Genomic DNA, 22,404 nt, shown 5'->3' on the forward strand with positions numbered 1-22,404 from the left:
AAAAAAAAAAAAAAAAAAAAATTATGTCGTAAGCTTGAATTTTATGGAAGAAATGGATGAATTCCAAAGATACCCAAGAGGATACTGGGAGATCAGTTGGATATGAGAAGTGAGGGTGAGGAAGGTGTCGAGGATAAATTGAAGTTCTTGACTTGTATGATGTGACAGATGAATGGTGGTACTAATGAATGATATAGAGAAAATGAAGTTATTTCCTACATCTGACTAACAGCTATGTGACAAATATTTCTTCACGCTGTATTAAAAAAAAAAAAAAAAAAAAAACTTTTCAGGGCGCCTGGGTGGTACAATGGGTTAAGTGGCCGACTCTTGGTTTTGGCTTGGGTTGTGATCTCAGGGTCGTGGGATCGAGCTCCACATCGGACTCTGTGCTCAGTGCAGTCTACTTAAGACTTTCTCTCCCTCTACCCCCCTCAAATAAATAAATAAATCTTTAAAAAACAAAAATAGACACAAAAAACTTTTCTTAAAGTATTTTGTATCTTACTAAGTTTAAAGGTTGTATAAAGGCAGGTCTGTCAATCTTTTGCTTTAAAAAGGCTTTTACCATCCTATTACATGTATCTATGTGGAGATGTAACTTTTACAGACACATACATGGAGAAGAATAAAAGAATATACACTATAAAGTTAACAGTGATTATCTATTATCTCTAAGTGGTAATTAGAAGGGATTTTTATGAGTAGTTTTATTGGGGGGAATTTTTTGTTATCCAAATTTTCTGTAGAAAGTTTATTTTGTATATGTGTGTCAGACCACAAAAATGGCTACCATACCATTCTGCAGCCTGATGCTTTTACACTACACTTAATAATACATTATAAACATTTCTCCCTATATAAGGTAATATTTCATTTTTATGATCTTCATGGGACTTCTACAAAAAGAAGTCATGCTTGAATTGAGGCAACTTTTTCTGTTTCAGAGTTTTAAAAAATGTAATATAAAACTAAATGAGAACATTTACATACTACAAATAAATAAATGAGTCTGGAGCAAAACAGAAAAAAAAGATATAAGTAGCATAATAAACTGTGCTATGCTCCAAGAAAGTATGTAAATAATCTGCTATGCAAAATATCAACCAATTAGCCCTATTTATATGAAACCACTTCTATTTTGCTTAGGTAGAAATCACTCACAGGATATAAAGACTGAGAATAAAAGGAGTACTTCAGAGTAGCTCCAGTGCTTGCAGCAGGGGGAACTACATGGGAAGCAGAGTCTCAAGGAAATACCAGGTCAAAGCCAAATACAGACAATCCAAAATTTTTATAAACAGGAAGGATGTTAAGAGAAACTAACAAGAGTAAAGTTCCAAAACTACTGGCAGGAAACAGAGCCTGGAGCAATTCCTGAGCCAAAAGTTAAGATATATGTATGTACTCATATAATTCACAAAAATCGCCTGCACTCCAGGACTATCATTTGCAAATATAAATTTTTTAAAAAGATACATAAAAATAAAGAAATAAAGTCCCATGGCATTAATTCTTAGCTACAATGAATAATCTCAAAAAACCATTCAAAGATTGGTTGTGTGAAAAAAAGCACAAATGTCTGACTTCTGTAGACTTTGAGTTAGGCTCTCAACTCTGCCTCTTGACAGCTGTATGACATTCATTAGAACACTGGAAGCCCAGTCTACAGGAAAATTACAGGGCTATGTGAAGTTTCAATAAGTTAATGCCTAAAAATAAAATTCTACCTTTTATCCCATCATGCAAAATTATCACATTTAGAAAGCAATGTTTAAGATAATGTGAAATAAAATAGTACAGACTATCTGGAATACCAGAAATTGACTCTGAGGGGTCCTCCAGATACTGAAAACAGATGGCTATATTTCCTTCAGAACAAAAAAAGCTAGGATATTATAAGCAGCTCATGTGACTGCTAATTAGGAAACATTTATTTTAAGATTTCTTGGAAAGAAAAAAGCAAAGATTTCACATAGAATATCCCAAGTTGAAAGTCAGAAGATTGGGCTGTTTCTCAGATGAGTACTTTTTTTTTTTGTATGCTTTAGAGTTGTTGTTGTTTTTAGCAGGGTTTTATCGCCGTAACAATGGTTAATGATTTCAAGTGATACAAATGAGGCCAACATAGGAGATGCCTATAAATGATGAAATTCTTTATAAATTGTAGAAGTGAAAAATGTTAAACCACTAGGTTTATTGAGATTTATAATTATCTAGCACCCTGAATCAATAAATAATTTTGGATAAATTAACTGACCTCAAAATCAAGACATGATCCAAATGGACTTTTACAAAATTATTTGCACATGTCCTAATTTAAAAATCTGACAAAAGGGGTAAAGTTCTTAACCAAGTTATTGGTTGCAACTTGGATGGTATATTAGATAAATTTGCAGAATTATTCAATGTTAATTGAATTTGGAAGACAAATTTTGACAGTCTCTATTGTCTTGGATTATGAGTTTTGTCAAAAACCAATCCACAGAAGAGATTATGACAAAGGGAAATAGTTTTCACTTAAAAAATTTGATCCTTTAATTAAAATTGTCTTTAAAGTAGAAGCTAATGAGAACACAATGATCAAAGAGACAAGGAAGAAGAAATTCCATCAGCAAGAGCTGAATATATTTAGTGTCCAAATTTAACGTATACTGACTTTTTAAATTCACTGTAATAAAACTAGTATCAAGAAGTCATTATAACCAATACACGAACTTTCATGTACTCAATACATGAATCTTTAAAAACTAGAAAGTCAGTACAGCTTTAAAAAAGGAAATTCTGTCACACAGATGAACCTCAAGGTCACTGTGCTAAGCAATATATGATAGTTACAAAAGGACAAATACTGTATGATTCCACTCATATGAAGTATCTAAAGGTATCAAAATCATAGAAACAGTAAAAATAGAAAGCTGGTTACCAATGGCTGAAGGTAGAGGAGAGGGGAAATTAGTGTTTAAGGCATAGAGTTTCAGTATTACAAGACGAAAAATTCTAGAGATCTGCACAACAATGTGAATATATTTGACACTGCCACTATACACTTAAAAATGGTTAAAATGATAAATTTAATATTATGTGATTTTACAATAATTTTTTTTAATCAGAAAGTCAGAAGAATACCACTGGAATAGTTGTTTCTTGAAAATCAAAATGAGTTCTTCAAAGCCATATAACGACACAGAATTATGAACTACCTGAACTTTTCAAAGATGGGTAAGTAGAACATTACACTATTAACTTAAGAAATATATGCTATTTTCTTTTGGTAGTCTCTGAGCAACAAAAATCTTAAAATAAGTATAAACAACCTTATGCATCTTCAGCAGGAACGCACTTTGCTATTTCATTCTTGAAGTTCTATACCATGATGAAGAATAGTTGAAAACAGCTGTAAGAATCCAAACAACAGCTCTGATGTGGAACCTTTGAAAAGTTTTATTAAAAACAGCAGTTCTTCATTCAGCACTTGATAAACATTATGCCACTTTCTTCTGGTCTCTATGGTTTCTAATGAGAAATCTGTTGTCATTCAAATTTCCCTCCTTAAAATACAGTTTCTTTCTCACTGCTTTCAAGACTTTTGTCTTTAGTTTTCAGAGGTTTGTATATGAGATGTCTTGGTGTGGAGGGCTTTGTTTTATCCTGTTTGGAATTTGCTAGGCTTTTTGAATCTGTAGGTTGGTATCATTTGCCAACCACCTATCATTTCATTAAATACTTCTCCAGCCATGTCTTCCTTCTTCTTTTCTGGGACTCTAATGGTACAAATGTTAGCTCTTTGTTATAGCCCCACAAGTCTCTGAGGGTCTACTCATTTTATTTTAGTCTATTTCCTCTCTGTTGCTAAGATTTGGTAATTTCCATTGATCTATTTTTCAGTTGACTAATTCTTTCTTCTATCCCCTCCATTCTACTCAAGTCTACCCATTTTTATTTTGGTTATTAGATTTTTCAGGTCATTCTCATTTGATTCTTCTTAATATCTTCTATTTCTTTGCAGACTTTCTTTTTGCTGAGACTTAATTTTTTCATTTGTTTCAAGCATGCTCATGTAATTGCTTGTTGAAACATGTTTATGATAGCTGCTCTATAATCTGTCAGATAATTTTAAGAGTAGTATCTGTCAGTTCCATGTTGGTCTCTACTGGTTGTCTTCTTTCATTCAATTTGGGAATTTCCTTGGTATGACAATTGATTTTTAATTGAAATCTAGACACTTTGAGTATTATGTTAAAGGACTCTAGATCTTGCTTAAACCTTCCAAGTTAGCGGGCTTTGTTTGGCTCCGCTGTAGCAGAGGAAGCTGTGGAGGTGCCACTTCATTACCACAAGGTGGGGACAGAAGTCTCTGACACCAGAGATGGGGTAGTGGCTCCTTGTTACTTCTAGCTTACCATCAAGACTTCACTGGTATCTCCCTGAATGAGAAGGGTATGAGTGCTTCATTACTACTTCCCATGTGGCCTCCAATGACAATAAGGGGAGGGAGGTAGGCATCTTTAGTGGTAGGTGGTGGTGAAAGTATTCACTCCCCACTAGGCCTCTTCTGACATACTCAAGGGAAGAGGAGTAGGAGCTGGTTAGTATCTACTACAGGTGGAGGGGGGGGCTAGTTAACCATTTGATGGGGATTAAAGTCTTGGCTACCTCTGGTCTAATCTGACATCAGTGCAGGACTGTTGGTGCACCTCAATATAGCCTGGGAAGGGTGGAGGTCTACACTCCCTACAGAGTCTTCGCTGGTGAGGGCATGGGTGAGACTAAGGTATTTTTCCTGTGGACTTTGCCAGTTAAATAGAGTGGTTATTATTATTTTTAAGTTTTCTGTCTTGCTAGGGTGCCCCTCTCCCAGTACTTGGCTAAAAAGATTAGGCTTTTGTTGGGACTTTTTCTTTTTTTGGTGTGCCCATTTGTGCTTTTTGGATTATCAGTGTTTTCACAAAGATACTATGAGGCAAAAAAGAAAAGCTAGGAAACTCACTCCTGTGGGTCTTATGATGCCTAGCCATCATGCCCTCTTTCTACCTCTCAGAATCTTATGTTATATATATAACATTCAGGGTTTTTAGTAGTTCTTAGCAGGAAGAATAGGGAAAACCACGTCTACTCTATCTTCCCAGAAGCAGAAATTCTTTTTTAATTGTCAAATTTCAATGTGTAGAACATTAGCAATTTTAACCTTAATTTTTTTTAATTTGTCAAGACTCTAAAGGCAAAAGTATTATCTTCATATATAAATCATGTTGTTAGTCCAACTGTTAGTCCTGATACCTTGCCAAATACTTTGCTTAATTTCTGACATCACAGTTCCACAATTATGTCACAGATATAATTAATTATGCCAATAGCAAAGACCAGACTAATACTTGTGAGAGAAATGAATCTATTTGTGAAACTGGAGTCTATTTTCCAGTTGTCTAGGAACCTGGATTATCATTTGTAAAAAAAAAAAACCAAACAGACAGACAAACTCACAATGTGGGAAAGTATTTAAATTCCTCTATTCTCTTTGTAAAGCCACCTTTTAAATATAGGAAATCCTCAAGGTTCTGTCTTTAGCATTTCCTGTTTCTCTCAATTACTCCCCAGAACAGTGACTCTATACTTCTTTGATGATGCACTAACTCCTGAAAAGGCGTATTTGTTTATTAAAATCAATTATATGCACTACTGTCTTACTTTATTACTGCAACTTTCAATTCCAAGAGGCAAAAATCCTACTCATTATGCAACAATTCTAAAATGTACATTTCCCTCACATTTTAAAATCATGGAAATCTTCTACAATCAATGAATGTTACAATCCATGATGCCTTACAATGGCTATTGGCCAGGTGGCAAACACAACATGGTTGTGATTATCTGTCCTCATGTGACCTCGGTCACAGCTATTCATACTGTTTTCACTTCAGTCAACTTATGTGCATTGTTGGTACCTTATTTGTTGAACTTAAAATGTCTTCCTGGATGTCGTCTGAAACTTTTTGTCAATACTTTCCGGTAAGATCAAGAAAGCATCAAAATCAAAACTTGTAGAATGCATACCAATGCCTTAAAATAAAATTCCAAAGGCAATAAGAGAACATTCTTTAGTAATGTTGCATCAATGACACTCTAAATTGCACAGAAAATAATACTGTGTGAAAAAATCTAGGTGATTAAACACACACACAAACACACACACAGTATCACAGTTTCATTTTCTTAACCTTTTTTAAGTTGATATACAAAATAATGACACTGTGTTACAACAAGGGCATGATAAACTTCATGAAATCCAATATATGCCTTACGAACACACCCAATATATTCCTGGCTTCCTACAGCACCATTTCCATTAACATCTCAAATAGGGCCTATTTTTTTTTTTGAAAGATTTTATTTATTTATTTCAGATAGAGCGAGAGAGCACAAGCAGCGGGGGAGAAGGAGAAGGGGAAGCAGGCTCCCTGCTGAGCAGGGAGCCCAATGCAGGGTTCAATCCCAGGACCCCGGGGTTTCATGACCTGAGCCAAAGGTAGACGCTTAACTGATTGAGCTACCCAGGCACCCTCAAGTAGGCGTATTTAAAACCACATTCCACTATGGTCTCTTCTCTGCTTCCCCCTGGTCTTGCTCTTTAGGTCTCTTAATAAGTTTAAAGGCATCATTTTGCTAATTACAAAGGTTAGACAAGGAGGCAGAAGAGTGTACTGGTTTAAGGTACAGACTTGAAAAGTTAGACTGACTAGGTTCATAACCCAGTTCTGCCACTTACTGGTTGTGATTACTCCCTGACTCAAGTTTCCTCATCTATAAAAGAATAATTATCATACAGGTCTACCATCACTCACCCAAACCCAAACTTCAAAATTTTTCATATTTCCGAAAGATAACATTGCAGATTATGTAAAACCCCCACTGAATCTGAGGCAGCACTTTATAACCAAACACATTAATATTTCTGCAAAAAATAAAGATACAGTAAATGGGATCAAGAAAGACTATAAATAGCCTCGTATCAGTTTAGGTCATGGTTTGCTGCCAAATGAGCCTACACCCAAATTTACAATTAGTTTGTCATTTTTCCAAGTTTTTGGGGTTTGTAACTGTGCATATAGGCCTGTGGGGTGGTGGTAGCAACATATTTTCATGTGATTGTTAGGATGACTGAAATTATATAAAGGACTGAGAGCAGTGACTAACACATATTAAACACTCAATGAACATTAGCTATTATCAGGCATTATCACCACCTTTGATTTTTCCTCCTACCTCACTACCTAGATCCAGTGAATCACAACCAAGCCTTATCAATTCTATTTTCCAACTTCTCTCAGATCTGCCCCACTTCCAATTTCACTGCCATTGCCCAACTCTCTTGTCCAACAATACTAACCTGTGAAAAATAGTCTTCCTAAAATACAGAATGAGGATCATCACGTCCCTAAAAATGAATCACCACCATAAAGGTCAAACTTAGCAAGGCATACAAATTCCTCTATGCTGTAGACTCAGTTCATTTTCCTAACTGGATCTGCTACTCTCCATATACCACTAATGCTCTTCTTCCTTAAAAACTACGGCTCCTGGGGCACCTGGGTGGCTCAGGCATTAGGCGTCTGCCTTCAGCTCAGGTCATGGTCCCAGGGTCCTGGGATCGAGCTCCACATCGGGCTCCCTGCTCCGCGGGAAGCCTGCTTCTCCCTCTCCCACTCCCCTTGCTTGTGTTCCCTCTCTCGCTGTGTCTCTGTCAAATAAATAAATAAAATCTTAAAACAAAACAAAAAAAACACTACAGCTCCAAAAAACTACTTTTATCCAATGGAATCAGAACCAGTATTTGCTTGGTTAACCAGAAAAGCTGATAAAAATAGGGAATCATAAAACATAATATATATATGAAAATAATTAAATATAAGTAAGATAATATTTCAACATTGAAGATACTAGAGAATGTCTCCAATGACTTAAACCTATGCTACCTTTCTTGCATAAACCACACTCATAATGCATTTCCTAAGACTTCCAAGTGTCATTAAAATGAAGCAAAAACTTGAAGTCAAGAGGAGAGCAGAGTACACAATCCCTCTAGGTCTTTTACTTTCAACCTTTCACTTATCACAACCACATCTACTTAAATAGCAATTATATATATATATATGATTATTTATTTTAGAGAGAGTGAGTGCAAGCAGGGGAAGGGACAGAGGGAGGGGAGAGAGAGAATATCAAGCAGACTCCCTTCTGAGAGTGGAGCCCCATGCAGGGCTCAATCTCACAACCCTGAGATCATGACCTGAGACTAAATCAAGAGTCGGACACTCAACTGACTGAGCCACCCAGGTACCACATCAGCAATTATATTTTTAAGGCCTTGCCTTTATCAAGTCTTTCAAAGTATTTAACTTTGTTACAATAGTAATTTTCTTTTTTGTACACATTTCATCAGTTTTGGACTATCTAATTAAATAATAACAAGTTCAGAACACATAATAATTTTTGGTAGGCTTATAAATCAATCGGTGAAACAGAAGTGAGTAAGCTTAGTAGAAGTAGCCTATGTGCTGCAATGTTCAGTTTTAACAACTTTATGGGAATCAGTCATTATATTTTAACAAAGCAAATGTTATTTAATACAGTGGAGGCCAGTTAAAAGAGCTTTACCATATATTATTTCTCATTCATGCATAACATGACTTTGTTCAGATAGCTCCCAAGTCTCACAGGCATAAACCCTGCTCACTGTTTAAGATAACAGTTAATGTCATCTCCTCTAGGATCGTTCTCTGGCCTAATCAAAAACAATCACTTCAGTGTTCCTTGTACATTTCTTGGTCCATTTATTCTATGTAACTAACTTCACATTTATCTGTAAGTTTGAGATTAGGAACGGAGTTGTAGCCATTATTATATCTCACAATGCCTAACGTTACTGTAGGAGATATTTGTGATATAACAAAAAGAACATCAGAATTTAAGTCCTGAGAATGAAGGTTCAGTTCTGAGTGTAAAATGGAAGTAACAGTGAACATTCCCATAGTGTTCTTTAAAAAAGCAGTAAGAATGTATATGAGAAAATGATCTTTATAGTTTTAAGCAAACACATCTCATTATTATTATAGTAAGATATAAGTATCTCTTATATAAAATTTTAATATTTGCCTAGGATCCTAGACTTAGTTTTGCCTTCTGAGATTCCTAATCAAAATACACAGTCTGCTTTAGACGAATAAAGTATCATTCCTGATAAGAAATATGTAAATAAAACCAAAATTCATGAATTTGCCAACTTTTCTTGAAGCTCAAACATCCACATATCAAAGTAGGTACAACATATGACTACTTTATTATCCTCTGCTCCTCTCATCACAACAGATGACAATTTTCTTTATAATCAGGAGAACCAAGAGCTTAGCTATTTTTCACTAAAAGTAATGACCAAATACAGTTATTCTGAATAATATCAACTTAGCTAACATTTACTAAATACTAAATATGCTGTGTATTGTGCCAAGTGTCTTATATACATTATCTAATCTTCAAAATAATCTTATAGAATAGGGAGATGAGGAAACAGAGGTTTAGAGAAGCTGCCAATCTGCCTAAAGTTAATAGCAATTCTGGCTTTTACTCTGAAATGCATTATGAATCCACTGGAAGGATTTGAATAAAAATGTGATGTTATCCCACTTATAATATTTTAAATGGATCATCCTGGCTGCTGTGTGGAAAACAGATGGGGGGAAGTGGGAAGAGCATGGTTATAATTAGAATTGTTGCAACTATAATAATTCCAGTGAAAAACAACAGTGTCCAGATCAGGAAGAAATTAAAGAGGTGATGAAAATAGTCAGATACTGGATATATTTTGAAGGGAAAGCCAAGAGAAATCTTGAGGATTATACTGGATGTTTATGGAATAAAGCTATAATGAGGAAGAAAAGCCAAGCCATAAATAAGCCACCACAAATATTTAAAAGTTATCATATCCTTAAATAGCTGATTCTTTAATGATCAAGTGACAAAGCTCATGAAACTTTTTCCACGTTGTAAATAAGACCATGAAAATGTCACTGAATGTAATCCTACTAGCATTTTTTTTTAAAGATTTTATTTATTTGAGAGAGTTAGCGAGAGAGAGCACAAGCCGGGGCCAGGGGTGGGGTGGGGGCAGAGGGAGAGGGAGAAGCAGACTCCCTGCTGAGCAGGGAACTCTATTGCAGGGCTCCATCCCAGGACCCTGAGCCGAAGGCAGATACTTAACTGACCAGATACTTAACTGACGGAGCCAGCCAGGTCCCCCCTACTAGCATTTTATAATGATATAAGGTCTTCAATAGTAGTGGCTTTGAAACAACTCCAAACACAAAGAAAAATGCATTAAACGTACACATTAATCACTATTCCATCCTATGTACACTACATAATGCTAGCTTTATACAGGGCTAATTTTCTCAACTATTGAAAAATTTTGTGGCAAACACCAAAGCTACTCAAGATAAAAGCACTCCTAGGAGTGCCTCGGGGGCTCAGTTGGTTGATCTTACAACTCTTGATTTTGGCTCAGTCATAACCTCAGGGTCATGGGATCAAGCCCATGGGCCCTGCTCAGCATTGAGTCTTCTTGGGATTCTTTCCTCCTTCTTTTCCCTCCCACACTGTGCCCCTTCCCCTGTTCACACATGTAGTTTCTCTTTCTCTCTCAAGTAAATGAATAAAATCTTAAAAAAAAAAAAAAAAGGCACTCCTAAACGTCTGCAGTAGAAACCTAAAAAAGAAAAGTGGTGATGAAATTAAAATATAAAAAGATATCAGAATAATAATCACATCAATAACCAAAACATTAATGAAACAAATTGTTTAAGTTTTATTATTCAAATACAAAATTTTTTCACATAAACATAAAAATTCCTATTATTTGCAAAAATGAAAAGACAATTCCAAGGCTAAAACTAGAGTTATTCAAATAGACAGCATTCTTTGGTCAACCAAGGATAGGCTGAATAAACCACAATGACATACTATTCAATGGAGTACTAAAACCTAAATAGAACAATGAGAAATAGCTCTATATATCCCACTATATAATGATCTCCAGAATAGACTGTTGAGTGAAAAAAGCAAGTGAAGAAAGATGTATATGGTATGGTATTTTATCATTTACCTACAAGGGAAAATATTTTCAGTGATACTTGTATTAAAAAACAAACTGGGATAAAATATGAAATTTCAAAATAGTGTAGAAGGAAAAAGGACAGAAGGGACTGCCATTAGAACTCAGTATTTTATGTAAATTATAAAACAAAATTTAAAAAAGCAAACTCTAAAAAATAAATAAAATTAAACAATGAACCTAATAGTATATCTAGTTGGTGGCATAACCACACAGAAAAAAACTATTTCAAATGCTTTCAATACACAGTAATTTGATGGTATATCTGAAGTGGGATACCTTAAAGACTAAAAGAAATGCCCCCACACAAAACTTCAAACTGCTTTCAGTAATCATATTGTTATTGTTAGTGGTATTGTTGTTATAAGTAGTCTAATGTATGTGTAATATATAATGAAGCAAATTAGTAACCTTGTGTTATTTTAACACTACAATTCCTGGCAATGAAATAAAGGGAGAAAGGAAATATTGATACGAGATAAGGGTAAAGGAAAACACCTTGGTGCCAAATATGAATTTGAAACAATGACCAACTCAGTAGCAATGAGCACTTCTAACACCCATTACAAGGAACAGGGCTCACTGGAGAAATGGCAATTCCAGACCCAGGGCAGGGGGAAAAAAAAAAAAGAGTCTGGAACATCTTGTAATACTAGATACCAAGGAAGGTTTAAAGATCACTTAATTTGTTCATATCCCAAGGTCTTAGAAGCCAACATGAAGAGACTCTTGATAACCAAAGACGTATAATTTACTAATCAATAAAGACAGTAACAGCAATATATTAAGCACATTAAGTATATTTAAATGCAAGAGCTCCTGAAGTTGTTTATCCCTCAAAAAACCTATTAGTCCTCTTTGAAGGTAACTAGTGAACCAACTCATTATTTTAAAAATCAGTATACAGAGGAAAAGAAAAATAGACTATAGCCTCTCTTTTCTATAAAACTTGTATCAGGAGTGACTAAAGAAATATGAGGAAGTTTCTTTTACAACAATATTCCAGTTAATAAATGAAAAAGAATGATAAAATTAAAATGCTGCCACTGTATATCTCCCATGTTTTCATTTATTTCTTCAGTCAGAGGACTTGGTTTTCAATGCTTTGTGCATAATAATTTAGTGTTTTAAAAAGATTTTATTTATTTTAGAAAAAGACAGAGCACACGAGCAGGGGGAGGGGCAGTCAGAGAGGGAGAGAAAAATCTCAAGAGGACTCCAGGCTGAGCAAGGAGCCTGACATGGGGCTCGACCTCATGACCCTGAGATCATGACCTGGGCCAAAATAAAGATTTGGATGCTTCACCAACTGAGCCACCCAGGCACTCCTGTACATAATAATTTCAATATATAATTTATACTTTATGGTTAGAGAGCTAAGTTTAAATGAACTTATATATCGGAGCACTGAATTAAATACACAGTTTTTTGGGCTCTGTAACTGCCTTATTCTAATATGTCCAAAGCCATACTATTCAATTTTACTTTTAAACCACAACCCAATGATGACACTATAATTTTTAGGGAAGAATACCTTGATACGACAATAAGAATTTTATACTGCCTATATTAGTGTACTAGTGCTACCATAACAAAATAGCATTAAAAAAAAATACCACAGACTAAGTGACTTAAGCAATAGAAGTTTATTTTCTCATAGTTTTAGAGGCTTGAAGTCTAAGATCAAGGTGTTGGCAGGTTTAAAGGGTTTCTTCCAAGGGTTCTCTTTTTGGTCACAGATGGCTACCTTTTTCACAGCATAGCTTCCAGGGGTCTTTTCTGTGTGCACGAACTAGGTGTCTCTTTTTGCATCCAAATTTCTTTTTTTTTTTTTTAAATTTTAATTTTATTTTTTAAAATATTTTATGTTAATCGCCATATATTACATCATTAGTTTTTGATGTAGTGTTCCATGATCCATTGTTTGCATATAACATCCAGTGCTCCATTCAGTACGTGCCCTCTTTAATACCCATCACCAGGCTAACCCATCCCCCACCCCACCCCAGAACCCTCAGTTTCTTCTCAGAGTCCATAGTCTCTCATGGTTCGTCTCCCCCTCCGATTTCCCCACCTTCTTTTTTCCCTTCCTACTATCTTCTTTTTTTAATATATATGATGTATTATTTGTTTCAGAGGTACAGGTCTGTGATTCAACAGTCTTACATAATTCATAGCACTCACCATAGCACATACCCTCCCCAATGTCTATCACCCAGCCACCCCATCCCTCCCACCCCCCCACCACTCCAGCAACCCTCAGTTTGTTTCCTCAGATTAAGAATTCCTCATATCAGTGAGATCATATGATACACGTCCAAATTTCCTTTTCTTATAAGGAAACCAGTAAGAGTGAATTAGGGCCTATCCTAAGGGCCTGATTTTAACTTAATTATCTCTTTAAGGGCTGCATCTACACAATCACGATCCAAGGTTCTGGGGGGGTTAGAGCTTCAACATACGAATTACGTACAGACACAATTCCGCACACCGAAGGAAGAGAATGATGTTAGTGCATACATTTCAATACCTGACCCATCAGTATTTAGTAAAACAATGCATATGCTGAGTTAACATCATACTCCCCACAAACCTCCTTTACTGTTCCTCTAATCCACTCTGGAGAAGGGGCATTATTAAACAATCTCTATTTTTTTTTTTTTTTAAACAATCTCTATTTTTAGTTTTTCCTAAGACTTCTACCTTATTCAAAGCAGGGAGGTTGAGAGTAATTATTTTGGTGAAAACGTAAATTAATTGAGCCAGAATATGAAGAGCCATCATCCATCTATTCACTTGGCTTCTGCTAGGCTACAAACCAGATGTGAAATTGTTAATGTATAGAAACTAAACTGTAATCTCACGTTCTCTGTTCTACTATGTCCAACAGAGGTAAAAATTTATTTATTTTTTTGGTAAGATTTTATTTTTAAGGTAATCTCCTTGGAGCTCAAACTCACAACCCTGAGGTCAAAAGTTGCTTGTTCCACTGACTGGGCCAGCCAGGTGCCCTTAGGGATGAAAAATTTAGAAGTCACTGTATCCAAATCATCCCCAAAACTTCAGAGTAAACTATGTGTGCTTCATTGTTTCATCTCTCATTTCAATAGGGATGAATTAGAACTATTCTGTGCATAATGGAGTTCCTATCAAAGCATGTAAACATCTGATATGTTGTAGAGATGATGATGATGATGAAGAATTAGCCAGGAATATCAGAAATATTTCTGGAAAAAGTGACCCTTATGTAATTGCATTTGAGTTTGGCAGGAGCTGGTCAAGTAAAGAAATAAGGCAAATGAACCAATATACGCAAAAACTCATTAATATGAACCAGCAGTAAAAATTTGGAGAATTAAAAGTAGTCCAGTATTGAGAGAATGAAAAATATGGAAAGCGGTAAGAGAAATAAGAGGTAGGAAGAAGCCAGATCATTCCTACTGTATAAATAATATTAATCATTGAGGTGAAGTAGCTTGGCCAAGGGCAAAAAATTAGTGAATGGCAGAACCAGGATTTATAACAAATTTAACTCCAAATACTTCACTTAGCAGAGTGACCCAATTTTCCTAGGTTGTTCCTGGTTTATAAATATTATTTCTACATCATTATTAACAGGGCCTTCTTTTACCCTATAAACACTCTGACTTGGGGGATATCTTCACCCTGTGTCTTAAGCCACCATGCTATACTTTTCTAGACCAAAGAAAACTAGGGTTTCATTAATTTCTCTCATTAGTGAGATTAGCTGGTGAAAGAGCTAATGCTGATAAAAATAATCATGTATTTGGAATGGTTTTGGACTATCATCACCTTAACAAATAACCCAGTCAATATACATCAGAGTTAAACTGTCTTTTATAAACATTCCCATTACTTAAAAAAAAAGCAGAAAGAGCAAAAAAGAAAAAGTCATCATTCTTCCAATTTTAATTTTGTTCAAAGACACTATGAATTTAAATACTTAGGTTATACCACAGACAGAAATTCAAACTGCCTAAAGAAAGGTAGTTAGATCAGCAAAACTCTACTCAACCTTGGCCAAACCAGGTCACTTTTGTTTGTGTTAAGTCCTATGAAGCACTTTGTTCCATAGCCTACCCTCTAAAAAAAAAATGAAAAATTGTAGTTATTCTACTGAAAATATTAACACCTGCATCAGACTGCTTACCCTTCCTCATACCTATTTACTGACATGTAAAACAATGAATATGCCAAGTACTTGCTTTTCCCAAGGTAGACATGGGCAAGTGACCAAGCCCAGGCCAACGGAAATCCCTGAAGGGGAAATGTGATGCACTCAGAGGACTCTCTGGGAAAAGTTCCCCTCTCTGACATGCATAGGATATAGAGAAGATACTTTCCATTCCCCACTTCACTTTTTATTTTGCTCTCGGATGTACATATGTAAAAACACAACTGAGGAGTTGCAGCAATCATCCTGTGACCAGGAGGGGACAAGGCTAAGAATAAAGTTCATATTTGGGAAAGGCAGAAGAAAAAAACTGAGAGATCCCAGGCCCTTGGAGCAGTTTAATAAACTTGAATGCTCTTCCTCTAAACTAAGATTATATACTGTAAAACAAGGACCCTTACTTTTTAGGTCATTTTAAATTTGATACTGGTACTGCAGCTAAAATCATCCCAACATACACAATGGGTTATCAATCAAGTGGAAGAAATTATTCAGTATAATTATTACTGTCTTTTCAAACTCAGAAGCATAAATTAAAAAAAGGAAACACAGGGATTAAACATTTGAAGAAAAAGGTTGAGTTTTCATTTCCCAAGAGAAGTTAAACAAGATAATGGTCAAAAGTTAATATATATTGAGTATTTACTATGTGCCAGGTACTCTGATGGATCACTCAGTTAACTCTCATAACAAACCTAAGAAATACTACTCCCCTTCTACAGAGGAGAAAACAGAAGCATATACAAGTTAAGCTACTTGCCCAAGGTCATAACCCTTTGAGAGTGGCTGAGGAAGCGTTCAAAATTCACATCGTTTGACTCCAGAACCTGAGTACAAAATATTTAAGGGCAGCTAAAGATAAATGCACATTAGCTATTTTTTCTATGAAGAAGAGATTCAAGTCCTCTGTTGAGCATGAAAAGAACGGAAAGGAGTAAGGAAGTTGAGAACCACGACTGTAATTATGAACAACCACTACTGTTTTGCAATGACAAAAGACTACCTCATTTTATACATAGAGAAATCAAGGCCCGGGGTGCTTGGGTGGCTCACTTGGTTAAGTGTCCAACTCTTGATTTTGGCCCAGGTCATGATTTAGGGTCCTGGCATCGAGCCCTGTGTTGGGCTCCGTGCTCAGTGGGGAATGTGCTTGAGGGTTCTTTCTCTCCCTCTCCTGCTGCCCCCACCCTGCTCTCACACTCATGAGCACACTCTCTCTCAAATAAATAAATAAATCTTAAAAAAAAAAAAAGAAAAGAAAAGAAAAAGAAATCAAGGCCTAGAAAGGAAAAGATGAAATGTAATTAGTGTTACAGGTAGTAATAAAACTCAAGTGACTTAGACATTCTATTCCTAGGCCAGAGTACTTTTCATTTTACCAAACACTGCCTCCCCTTTAAAATGATGTACTGGGGCATCTAGGTGCCTCAGTAGGTTAAGCATCTGCCTTTGGCTCAGGTCATGATCTCAGAGTCCTGGGATCGAGCCTCAAGCTGAAATCCCTGCTCAGCGGGGAGTCTGCTTCTCCCTCTCCCTCTGCCCAACTCCTGCTCATGCACACAATCTCAATCTCTTCACTCAAATAAAATCTTTAAAAAAATATGATGTATCATAGTTCCAATACACACAGGGGGAAAAATGAAATACACGAAGAAATAACAATATTTAAGGCTTACTAAGAGAGATTCACAGAGTAGAACTCCCATATTCAATATTTACCATTGATAAGCTCTGATGTGAGCAGATAGACAATAAAACCTGTTTATGGTATTTGATACATAGTAACAAAAAAGTGAAATAATTTAGTGAAAAAATTATTTTGTCAGGAAACTATATTTCCTTGTTAAATGTTTGAAGAATCAGATTTTCCTGGAAACTACCATTAAAGGTCATCGAATTTTCTAAAAAACATAGTTTTAGAAAACAATCTTAATAACTAAGTATAAATGTTTTGACTAATTACAGAACTATGTATCATATTCTCCCTATAGCAAAGTAACCTGAGTTACTGTTAGTTTCCCCTAACAACTCACAATTACATAAGGATAGACTAGACTGCTAAGTATTAACCTTGAATCATTTGACAATGCTCTACATGAGATAGGAATGGAGAAGTGTACAATTACTCATATTAATACAAAGTACCAAAAGCCAAAGAGGGTGGGGAGACAGAAGATGACCTCCCAAAGAGAGACTTGACATATGGATTCCCAAGAACTGCTTATTCTTTTTCCTGGGAAGAATACTTTTCATGAATTAAGGTAATATAAGAGTTCACTGATTTATCTGTAACAACAATTTCTATAAAATCTCAGGTATCTAAAATAGTGTTTGGATATTTGGACAAAAGTAAACACAGAACTGCCTTACTCTGCAATGTCGAGATATCCACAGGAAGCAGCTGCATGTAGTGGTATCCAGCCTTCATTATCAGGTTGATTAATATTTGCTCCATTTTCAACCAGAAACTTCACCATATCAACATTGTCATCAATGCAAGCCTAAAAACAAAACAGAAAGCAAAATAAGAAAAAATCTGAATCAACGCTAATAAACTTAGCAGCTTTTATAACATAAATATTCTCTTTTAGTCTGCTGCTCTCTCGACTGTACTGCCATCAAACAGGCTAATGGTACCAACTAAACTGTAAGAGTCCTTGCTTAGATGCACATACAACAGTACTGTATGTGACTAGACTATGCCAATCTGTGATAAAAATAAATACGTATTATAATAACAATCAAGACATTACATAAGTACCAATAATATCCTCTACAGCAGTGGTTCCCAAAATGTGGTCTGTTGAGGGGGGAGAGATCCTTTCAAGGAATTCACAAGGCAAAACTATTCTCAAAATAATACTAAGATGGTATTTCCCCTTTTCACTGTGTTGACAGGTGCACTTGAGGGTGCAGAAAGCACCGGTGGCAAAACTTGCTTGTGCCTTAGTACAAATCAAGGCAATGGTCAAAAATATTCTAAGTCACTATATTTGCCACTATGCAGTCATAGTTTTCTTTAAAAGCTATTTTTATTTATGAATGTCCTTGACAAAGTAGTAAAACCTATAAGTCTTATTAAATTTTGACCCCTGAATACACATCTTTTTAATATTCTGCGGAACAAGATAGGAAGTATGGATAAAACACTTCTTCCAAGTATAATGACTGCTCCAAGGAAAAGCACTTGTGCAACTAAGATGCAAGCTGAACTAGCCACTTTTCCCATGGAATACAACTTTTACTTAAATGAGAAACTATACTTAGTCTAACTTGGGTTTTTGGCATGTATTTTCTTAAAAATGAACAGTTTGTCATTTCAAAAGAAAAACAGTATTTGTTGTCAATGATGAATTCAAGTCTTAAGAGCAAATGAATGAATTATTTTAATTTTAAAATGCTATTTATTTATGTAACATGGGTACAGTATTGCTGCTTTAAAATGAATTGATAAATACTTAAATCCTGTTTTAACCTCTATATTATCATGTATTAATATATACACACCACAGAAATAAAAGTTCTTTGGGGTCTTTCAATAATTTTTTAGAGTATAAAGCAGTCTTGAGACAAAAAAGTTTGAGAACTGCAGCCTATAGTAACTAAGAAGGGACTTTTGTTTACTTTGTGCAGGTAGTATGACTGGTACTTTATCTATTTTACTGATTTATATACACTATCCTCACATAAACCCTCATGAGAACAGGAATTTTGCTGTATCTGCAGCATCTTACACAGTTCTTGGCATGTGGTAGGGGCTTACTAAACGGATGAACGAATGAGAAAGCTAAGATTCAAAGAGATTAAGCAGCTTGAATAAGTCGACAGGTGGGCGATGATAGCTGGCACTCTAACAGATGTTTAGATTCCAAAATAATAAGCCCTCTTCCACACTTAACACTGTTTTCCACAGACAGTCCTAGTTTATCAACATACTTCTCACCTCTTTGTAGTCTCTGCAACAGGATATCATAAGTTCTAGGCACTTACAAGGTGTTGTATGAATGAAATCAATTTTTCTTTACCTATCACAGAAGCAAAAGAAAACACTTTTGGTAGCATTTTCTTAGGGAAAAAAATGAGTGTCAAAAAAACCACTATGGAAAAAGTACAAAGGAGAAAAATACTGACAGGGAATCATAGCTTTTAATTCTAGGCTCTAGTTTTGGCTCTGTCACAAATTTTGTAGTGATGGACAAGTAATTTAATCTTTTGAGGCTTAATGTCCTTATTTTTCAAGTGGAGGAAAGAAGCTGGTGGGTTATCTATCTCTAAAATTCCCTAATATGTTTAAGATTCTTATGTATCTGTGATTCTTCTCCTTGGAACAAGTTATAAGCAACCTGATGGCAAGGTCCCATAGTGTCAGAACAGTACCTTACACATGGCAGATGGTAAATGAATATATAAGTAACATTCATATGGACTTTAAGTATATATTGCTTGGGAAAAAAACCATTTTCAAGAAGCAGTGGTTAAAGAAAGGGCTGGAGAGATCTGAGAACCATTAAGCTATCTAATAACAAAAAAAGAAGAAATGTCAAAATACTATTACATTAGAAAGCAGTCTATAAATGTTATTTAAGATTGCTAATGACTCACAGTGGCATCGATTAATATTAGATCTATTTATAGGCTTAATCATTAATTTTCCTTGAGAAAAGATATTGATTTAATACCTTTTTTTTTTAAAGATTGATTTAATTCTATTACCCTTTTCACTCAATCTGCTTTAATTCGTACAGGCTCCATTAACAGTGTTCTGACTTTTATCATTATGATATAAAAAATATAAAACTCTATTTGATAAATCCATCTAATATGAATCTGATTATCATTTTTAAAAAAATGAAAGATAATGTCAAGCAAACAAGAAATGATTCTTTATAAAGGGATATGGGAAATGCTCACAATAAATTTTTAAAAAAGGATGTAAGGACTGTTTACCTAATACGATTTCAATTTTACTAAAAAAATATGTATATAAGGGGCACCTGGGTGGCTCCTAAAAAAATATGTACACAAGGGATGCCTGGGTGGCTCAGCTGTTAAATGTCTGCCTTCGGCTCAGGTCATGATCCTGGGGTCCTGGGACTGAGACCCACATGAGGCTCCCTACTCAGCAGGAAGCCTGCTTCTCCCTCTCCCACTCCTCCTGCTTGTGTTCCCTCTCTCGCTGTCTCTCTCTCTGTCAAACAAACAAATAAAATCTTTAAAAAAAATTTTTTTAAATGTACACAAAAAACCCAGAATATATACTGAAGGTTAACAGGCATTATCATTGGTTGTGAGACCAAGAAAAATTTTTATTTTCTTCTTTAAATTTTCCTTTATTTCCAAAATGTTTACAATAAATAGGCAGTTTATATAAGAAAATTTAAGACTTGATTCTCTTTTTTTTTTAAAGACATTATTTTTAAGTAGTCTCTACACCCAACGTGGGGCTCAACCTCACAACCCAAAGATCAAGAGTCGCACGCTCCACCAGCTGAGCCAGCCTGGTGCCCCAAGACTTGATTCTTAAAAAGAGAAACAGTAAACCTATTTTAACATGGAGAAACAACCAAACTGTTGGTGAAAGTGTAAAATTCATACAACCCCCTCAGAAAACCATTTGAAAGTGTAATAGTATAATAGAATATTATACTATAAAGTATAATAGAATAAAGTGTAGTAGTAAATAAATAGCATGGAGCGTATGTGTGTGAGAAGATTCTATTCATGTAATGGGATCTTATACATTAATGAGAAAAGAACAGCAAACAAAAAGAACAAACCATTGCTACCTTCAACAACACAGATGATCTTCACAAACATAGATGAGTGAAAAAAGGCAGACAGAAAGGATATATACTACAGGTTTCTAAGCAAAACTAATCTCTGGCGCTGAAGTTCAGAATCATAGTTAAATTTGTGGGGAAATGAAGGGAGGGGCATGAGGGAGTTTTCTAGAAGACTGGAAATGTTTCCTTTTTTTCTGATTTTTACTTAGGCATATTCATATATAAAAATTCATTAATTGCACAATCCAAAGCTGTATATTATACAGCTTTACTATAAATTATACCTCAAATTAAAAAGAAAAAAGTAATAGGCTACCATTTATTGAAAGTCTGCTCTATGTATTACCTCCAGTATAAGACACTTTACTTATCTTTCTCTAAATTGTACATGCTAAAATAGATCTTCCTTTAATTTCTATCCCCCGGTCCCTGATGCTCCAAAATCAAATAAAATCCCTCTCTTAACTGAGAAGGATTCTAAGAATCTACCCCCCTCCAAGAATTCTCAAATACTCTTTTTTAGGCTAAATATTTCAAATTTCCTTTAGCTACTCTTCACATTATATATACTAAAAACTGTATCAGCCAAGGCCCTAGGAATACAGGGAAGGGGAAGGATCACACTGTAATATAGCAGGCTTGTCCATAAATAAATAACAATGATCTTATAAGAGCATAACAGCAGTGGCTAGAAAACTACTAAAATATCATTGGGACATAAAGATAACTTCTTGTGACTAAGATGGTCCATATAGGTCTCATTAAGAAATATACATCTGAGGAGCGCCTGGCTGGCTCAGTCAGTAGGGCACGTGATTCTTGACCTTGGGGTCATGAGTTCTAGCCCCATGCTGTGGGTAGAGTTTACTCAAAAAAAAAAAAAAAAAGTATACGTTTGAGCAAGGTTTTACAGATTACATAAGAGTTATTCAACTAGCAATTTGACTGGAAATAACTTCACTGGGCAAATGCACTGTGATTTACAAAATGCATGGAATAAAGTAAGTAAATCATCCAGTGGTATATAGTAAGTCATAAAACAGGATAAGGCTATGTGCTAAAACATCTCAGTATATTCCAGGTAAAAGATCTGAATATAATGCAAAGATGACTGGATTTGATACGTCTGGTGGTTTTCAATCCACTTTCTACTCCCACACATCCAAGGAATTGACTACAAAACTCCCATCAGTAATACTGGCTCAATTCAGCAGTAGAGAGAAGTAGGAGAAAACATTTTATAATTTTAAGAAGATAATGTT

General features: G+C 35.2%; 1 protein-coding gene across 8 annotated transcripts in view; it reads right to left on the bottom strand.

Annotated features, from left to right (window-relative positions):
- The window catches only part of PPP1R12A (protein phosphatase 1 regulatory subunit 12A), a 142,951-nt gene that overhangs the window by 79,246 nt on the left and 41,301 nt on the right, over positions 1–22,404 (bottom strand). For 7 of the 8 annotated variants that reach the window (XM_081822124.1, XM_081822119.1, XM_081822118.1 and 4 more), the window contains exon 2: positions 17,730–17,860. In XM_081822124.1, coding sequence (XP_081678250.1) covers positions 17,730–17,860 — 131 coding nt within the window. Of the gene's footprint in view, positions 1–17,729; positions 17,861–19,302; positions 19,440–22,404 lie in introns of those variants that run through there. The other variant, XM_081822123.1, reaches the window with a different exon arrangement.

This window comes from Leptonychotes weddellii, chromosome 5 (genome assembly GCF_054177405.1).
Source record: "Leptonychotes weddellii isolate Sample4059 chromosome 5, ASM5417740v2, whole genome shotgun sequence".
Taxonomy (NCBI): Eukaryota; Metazoa; Chordata; class Mammalia; order Carnivora; family Phocidae; genus Leptonychotes; species Leptonychotes weddellii.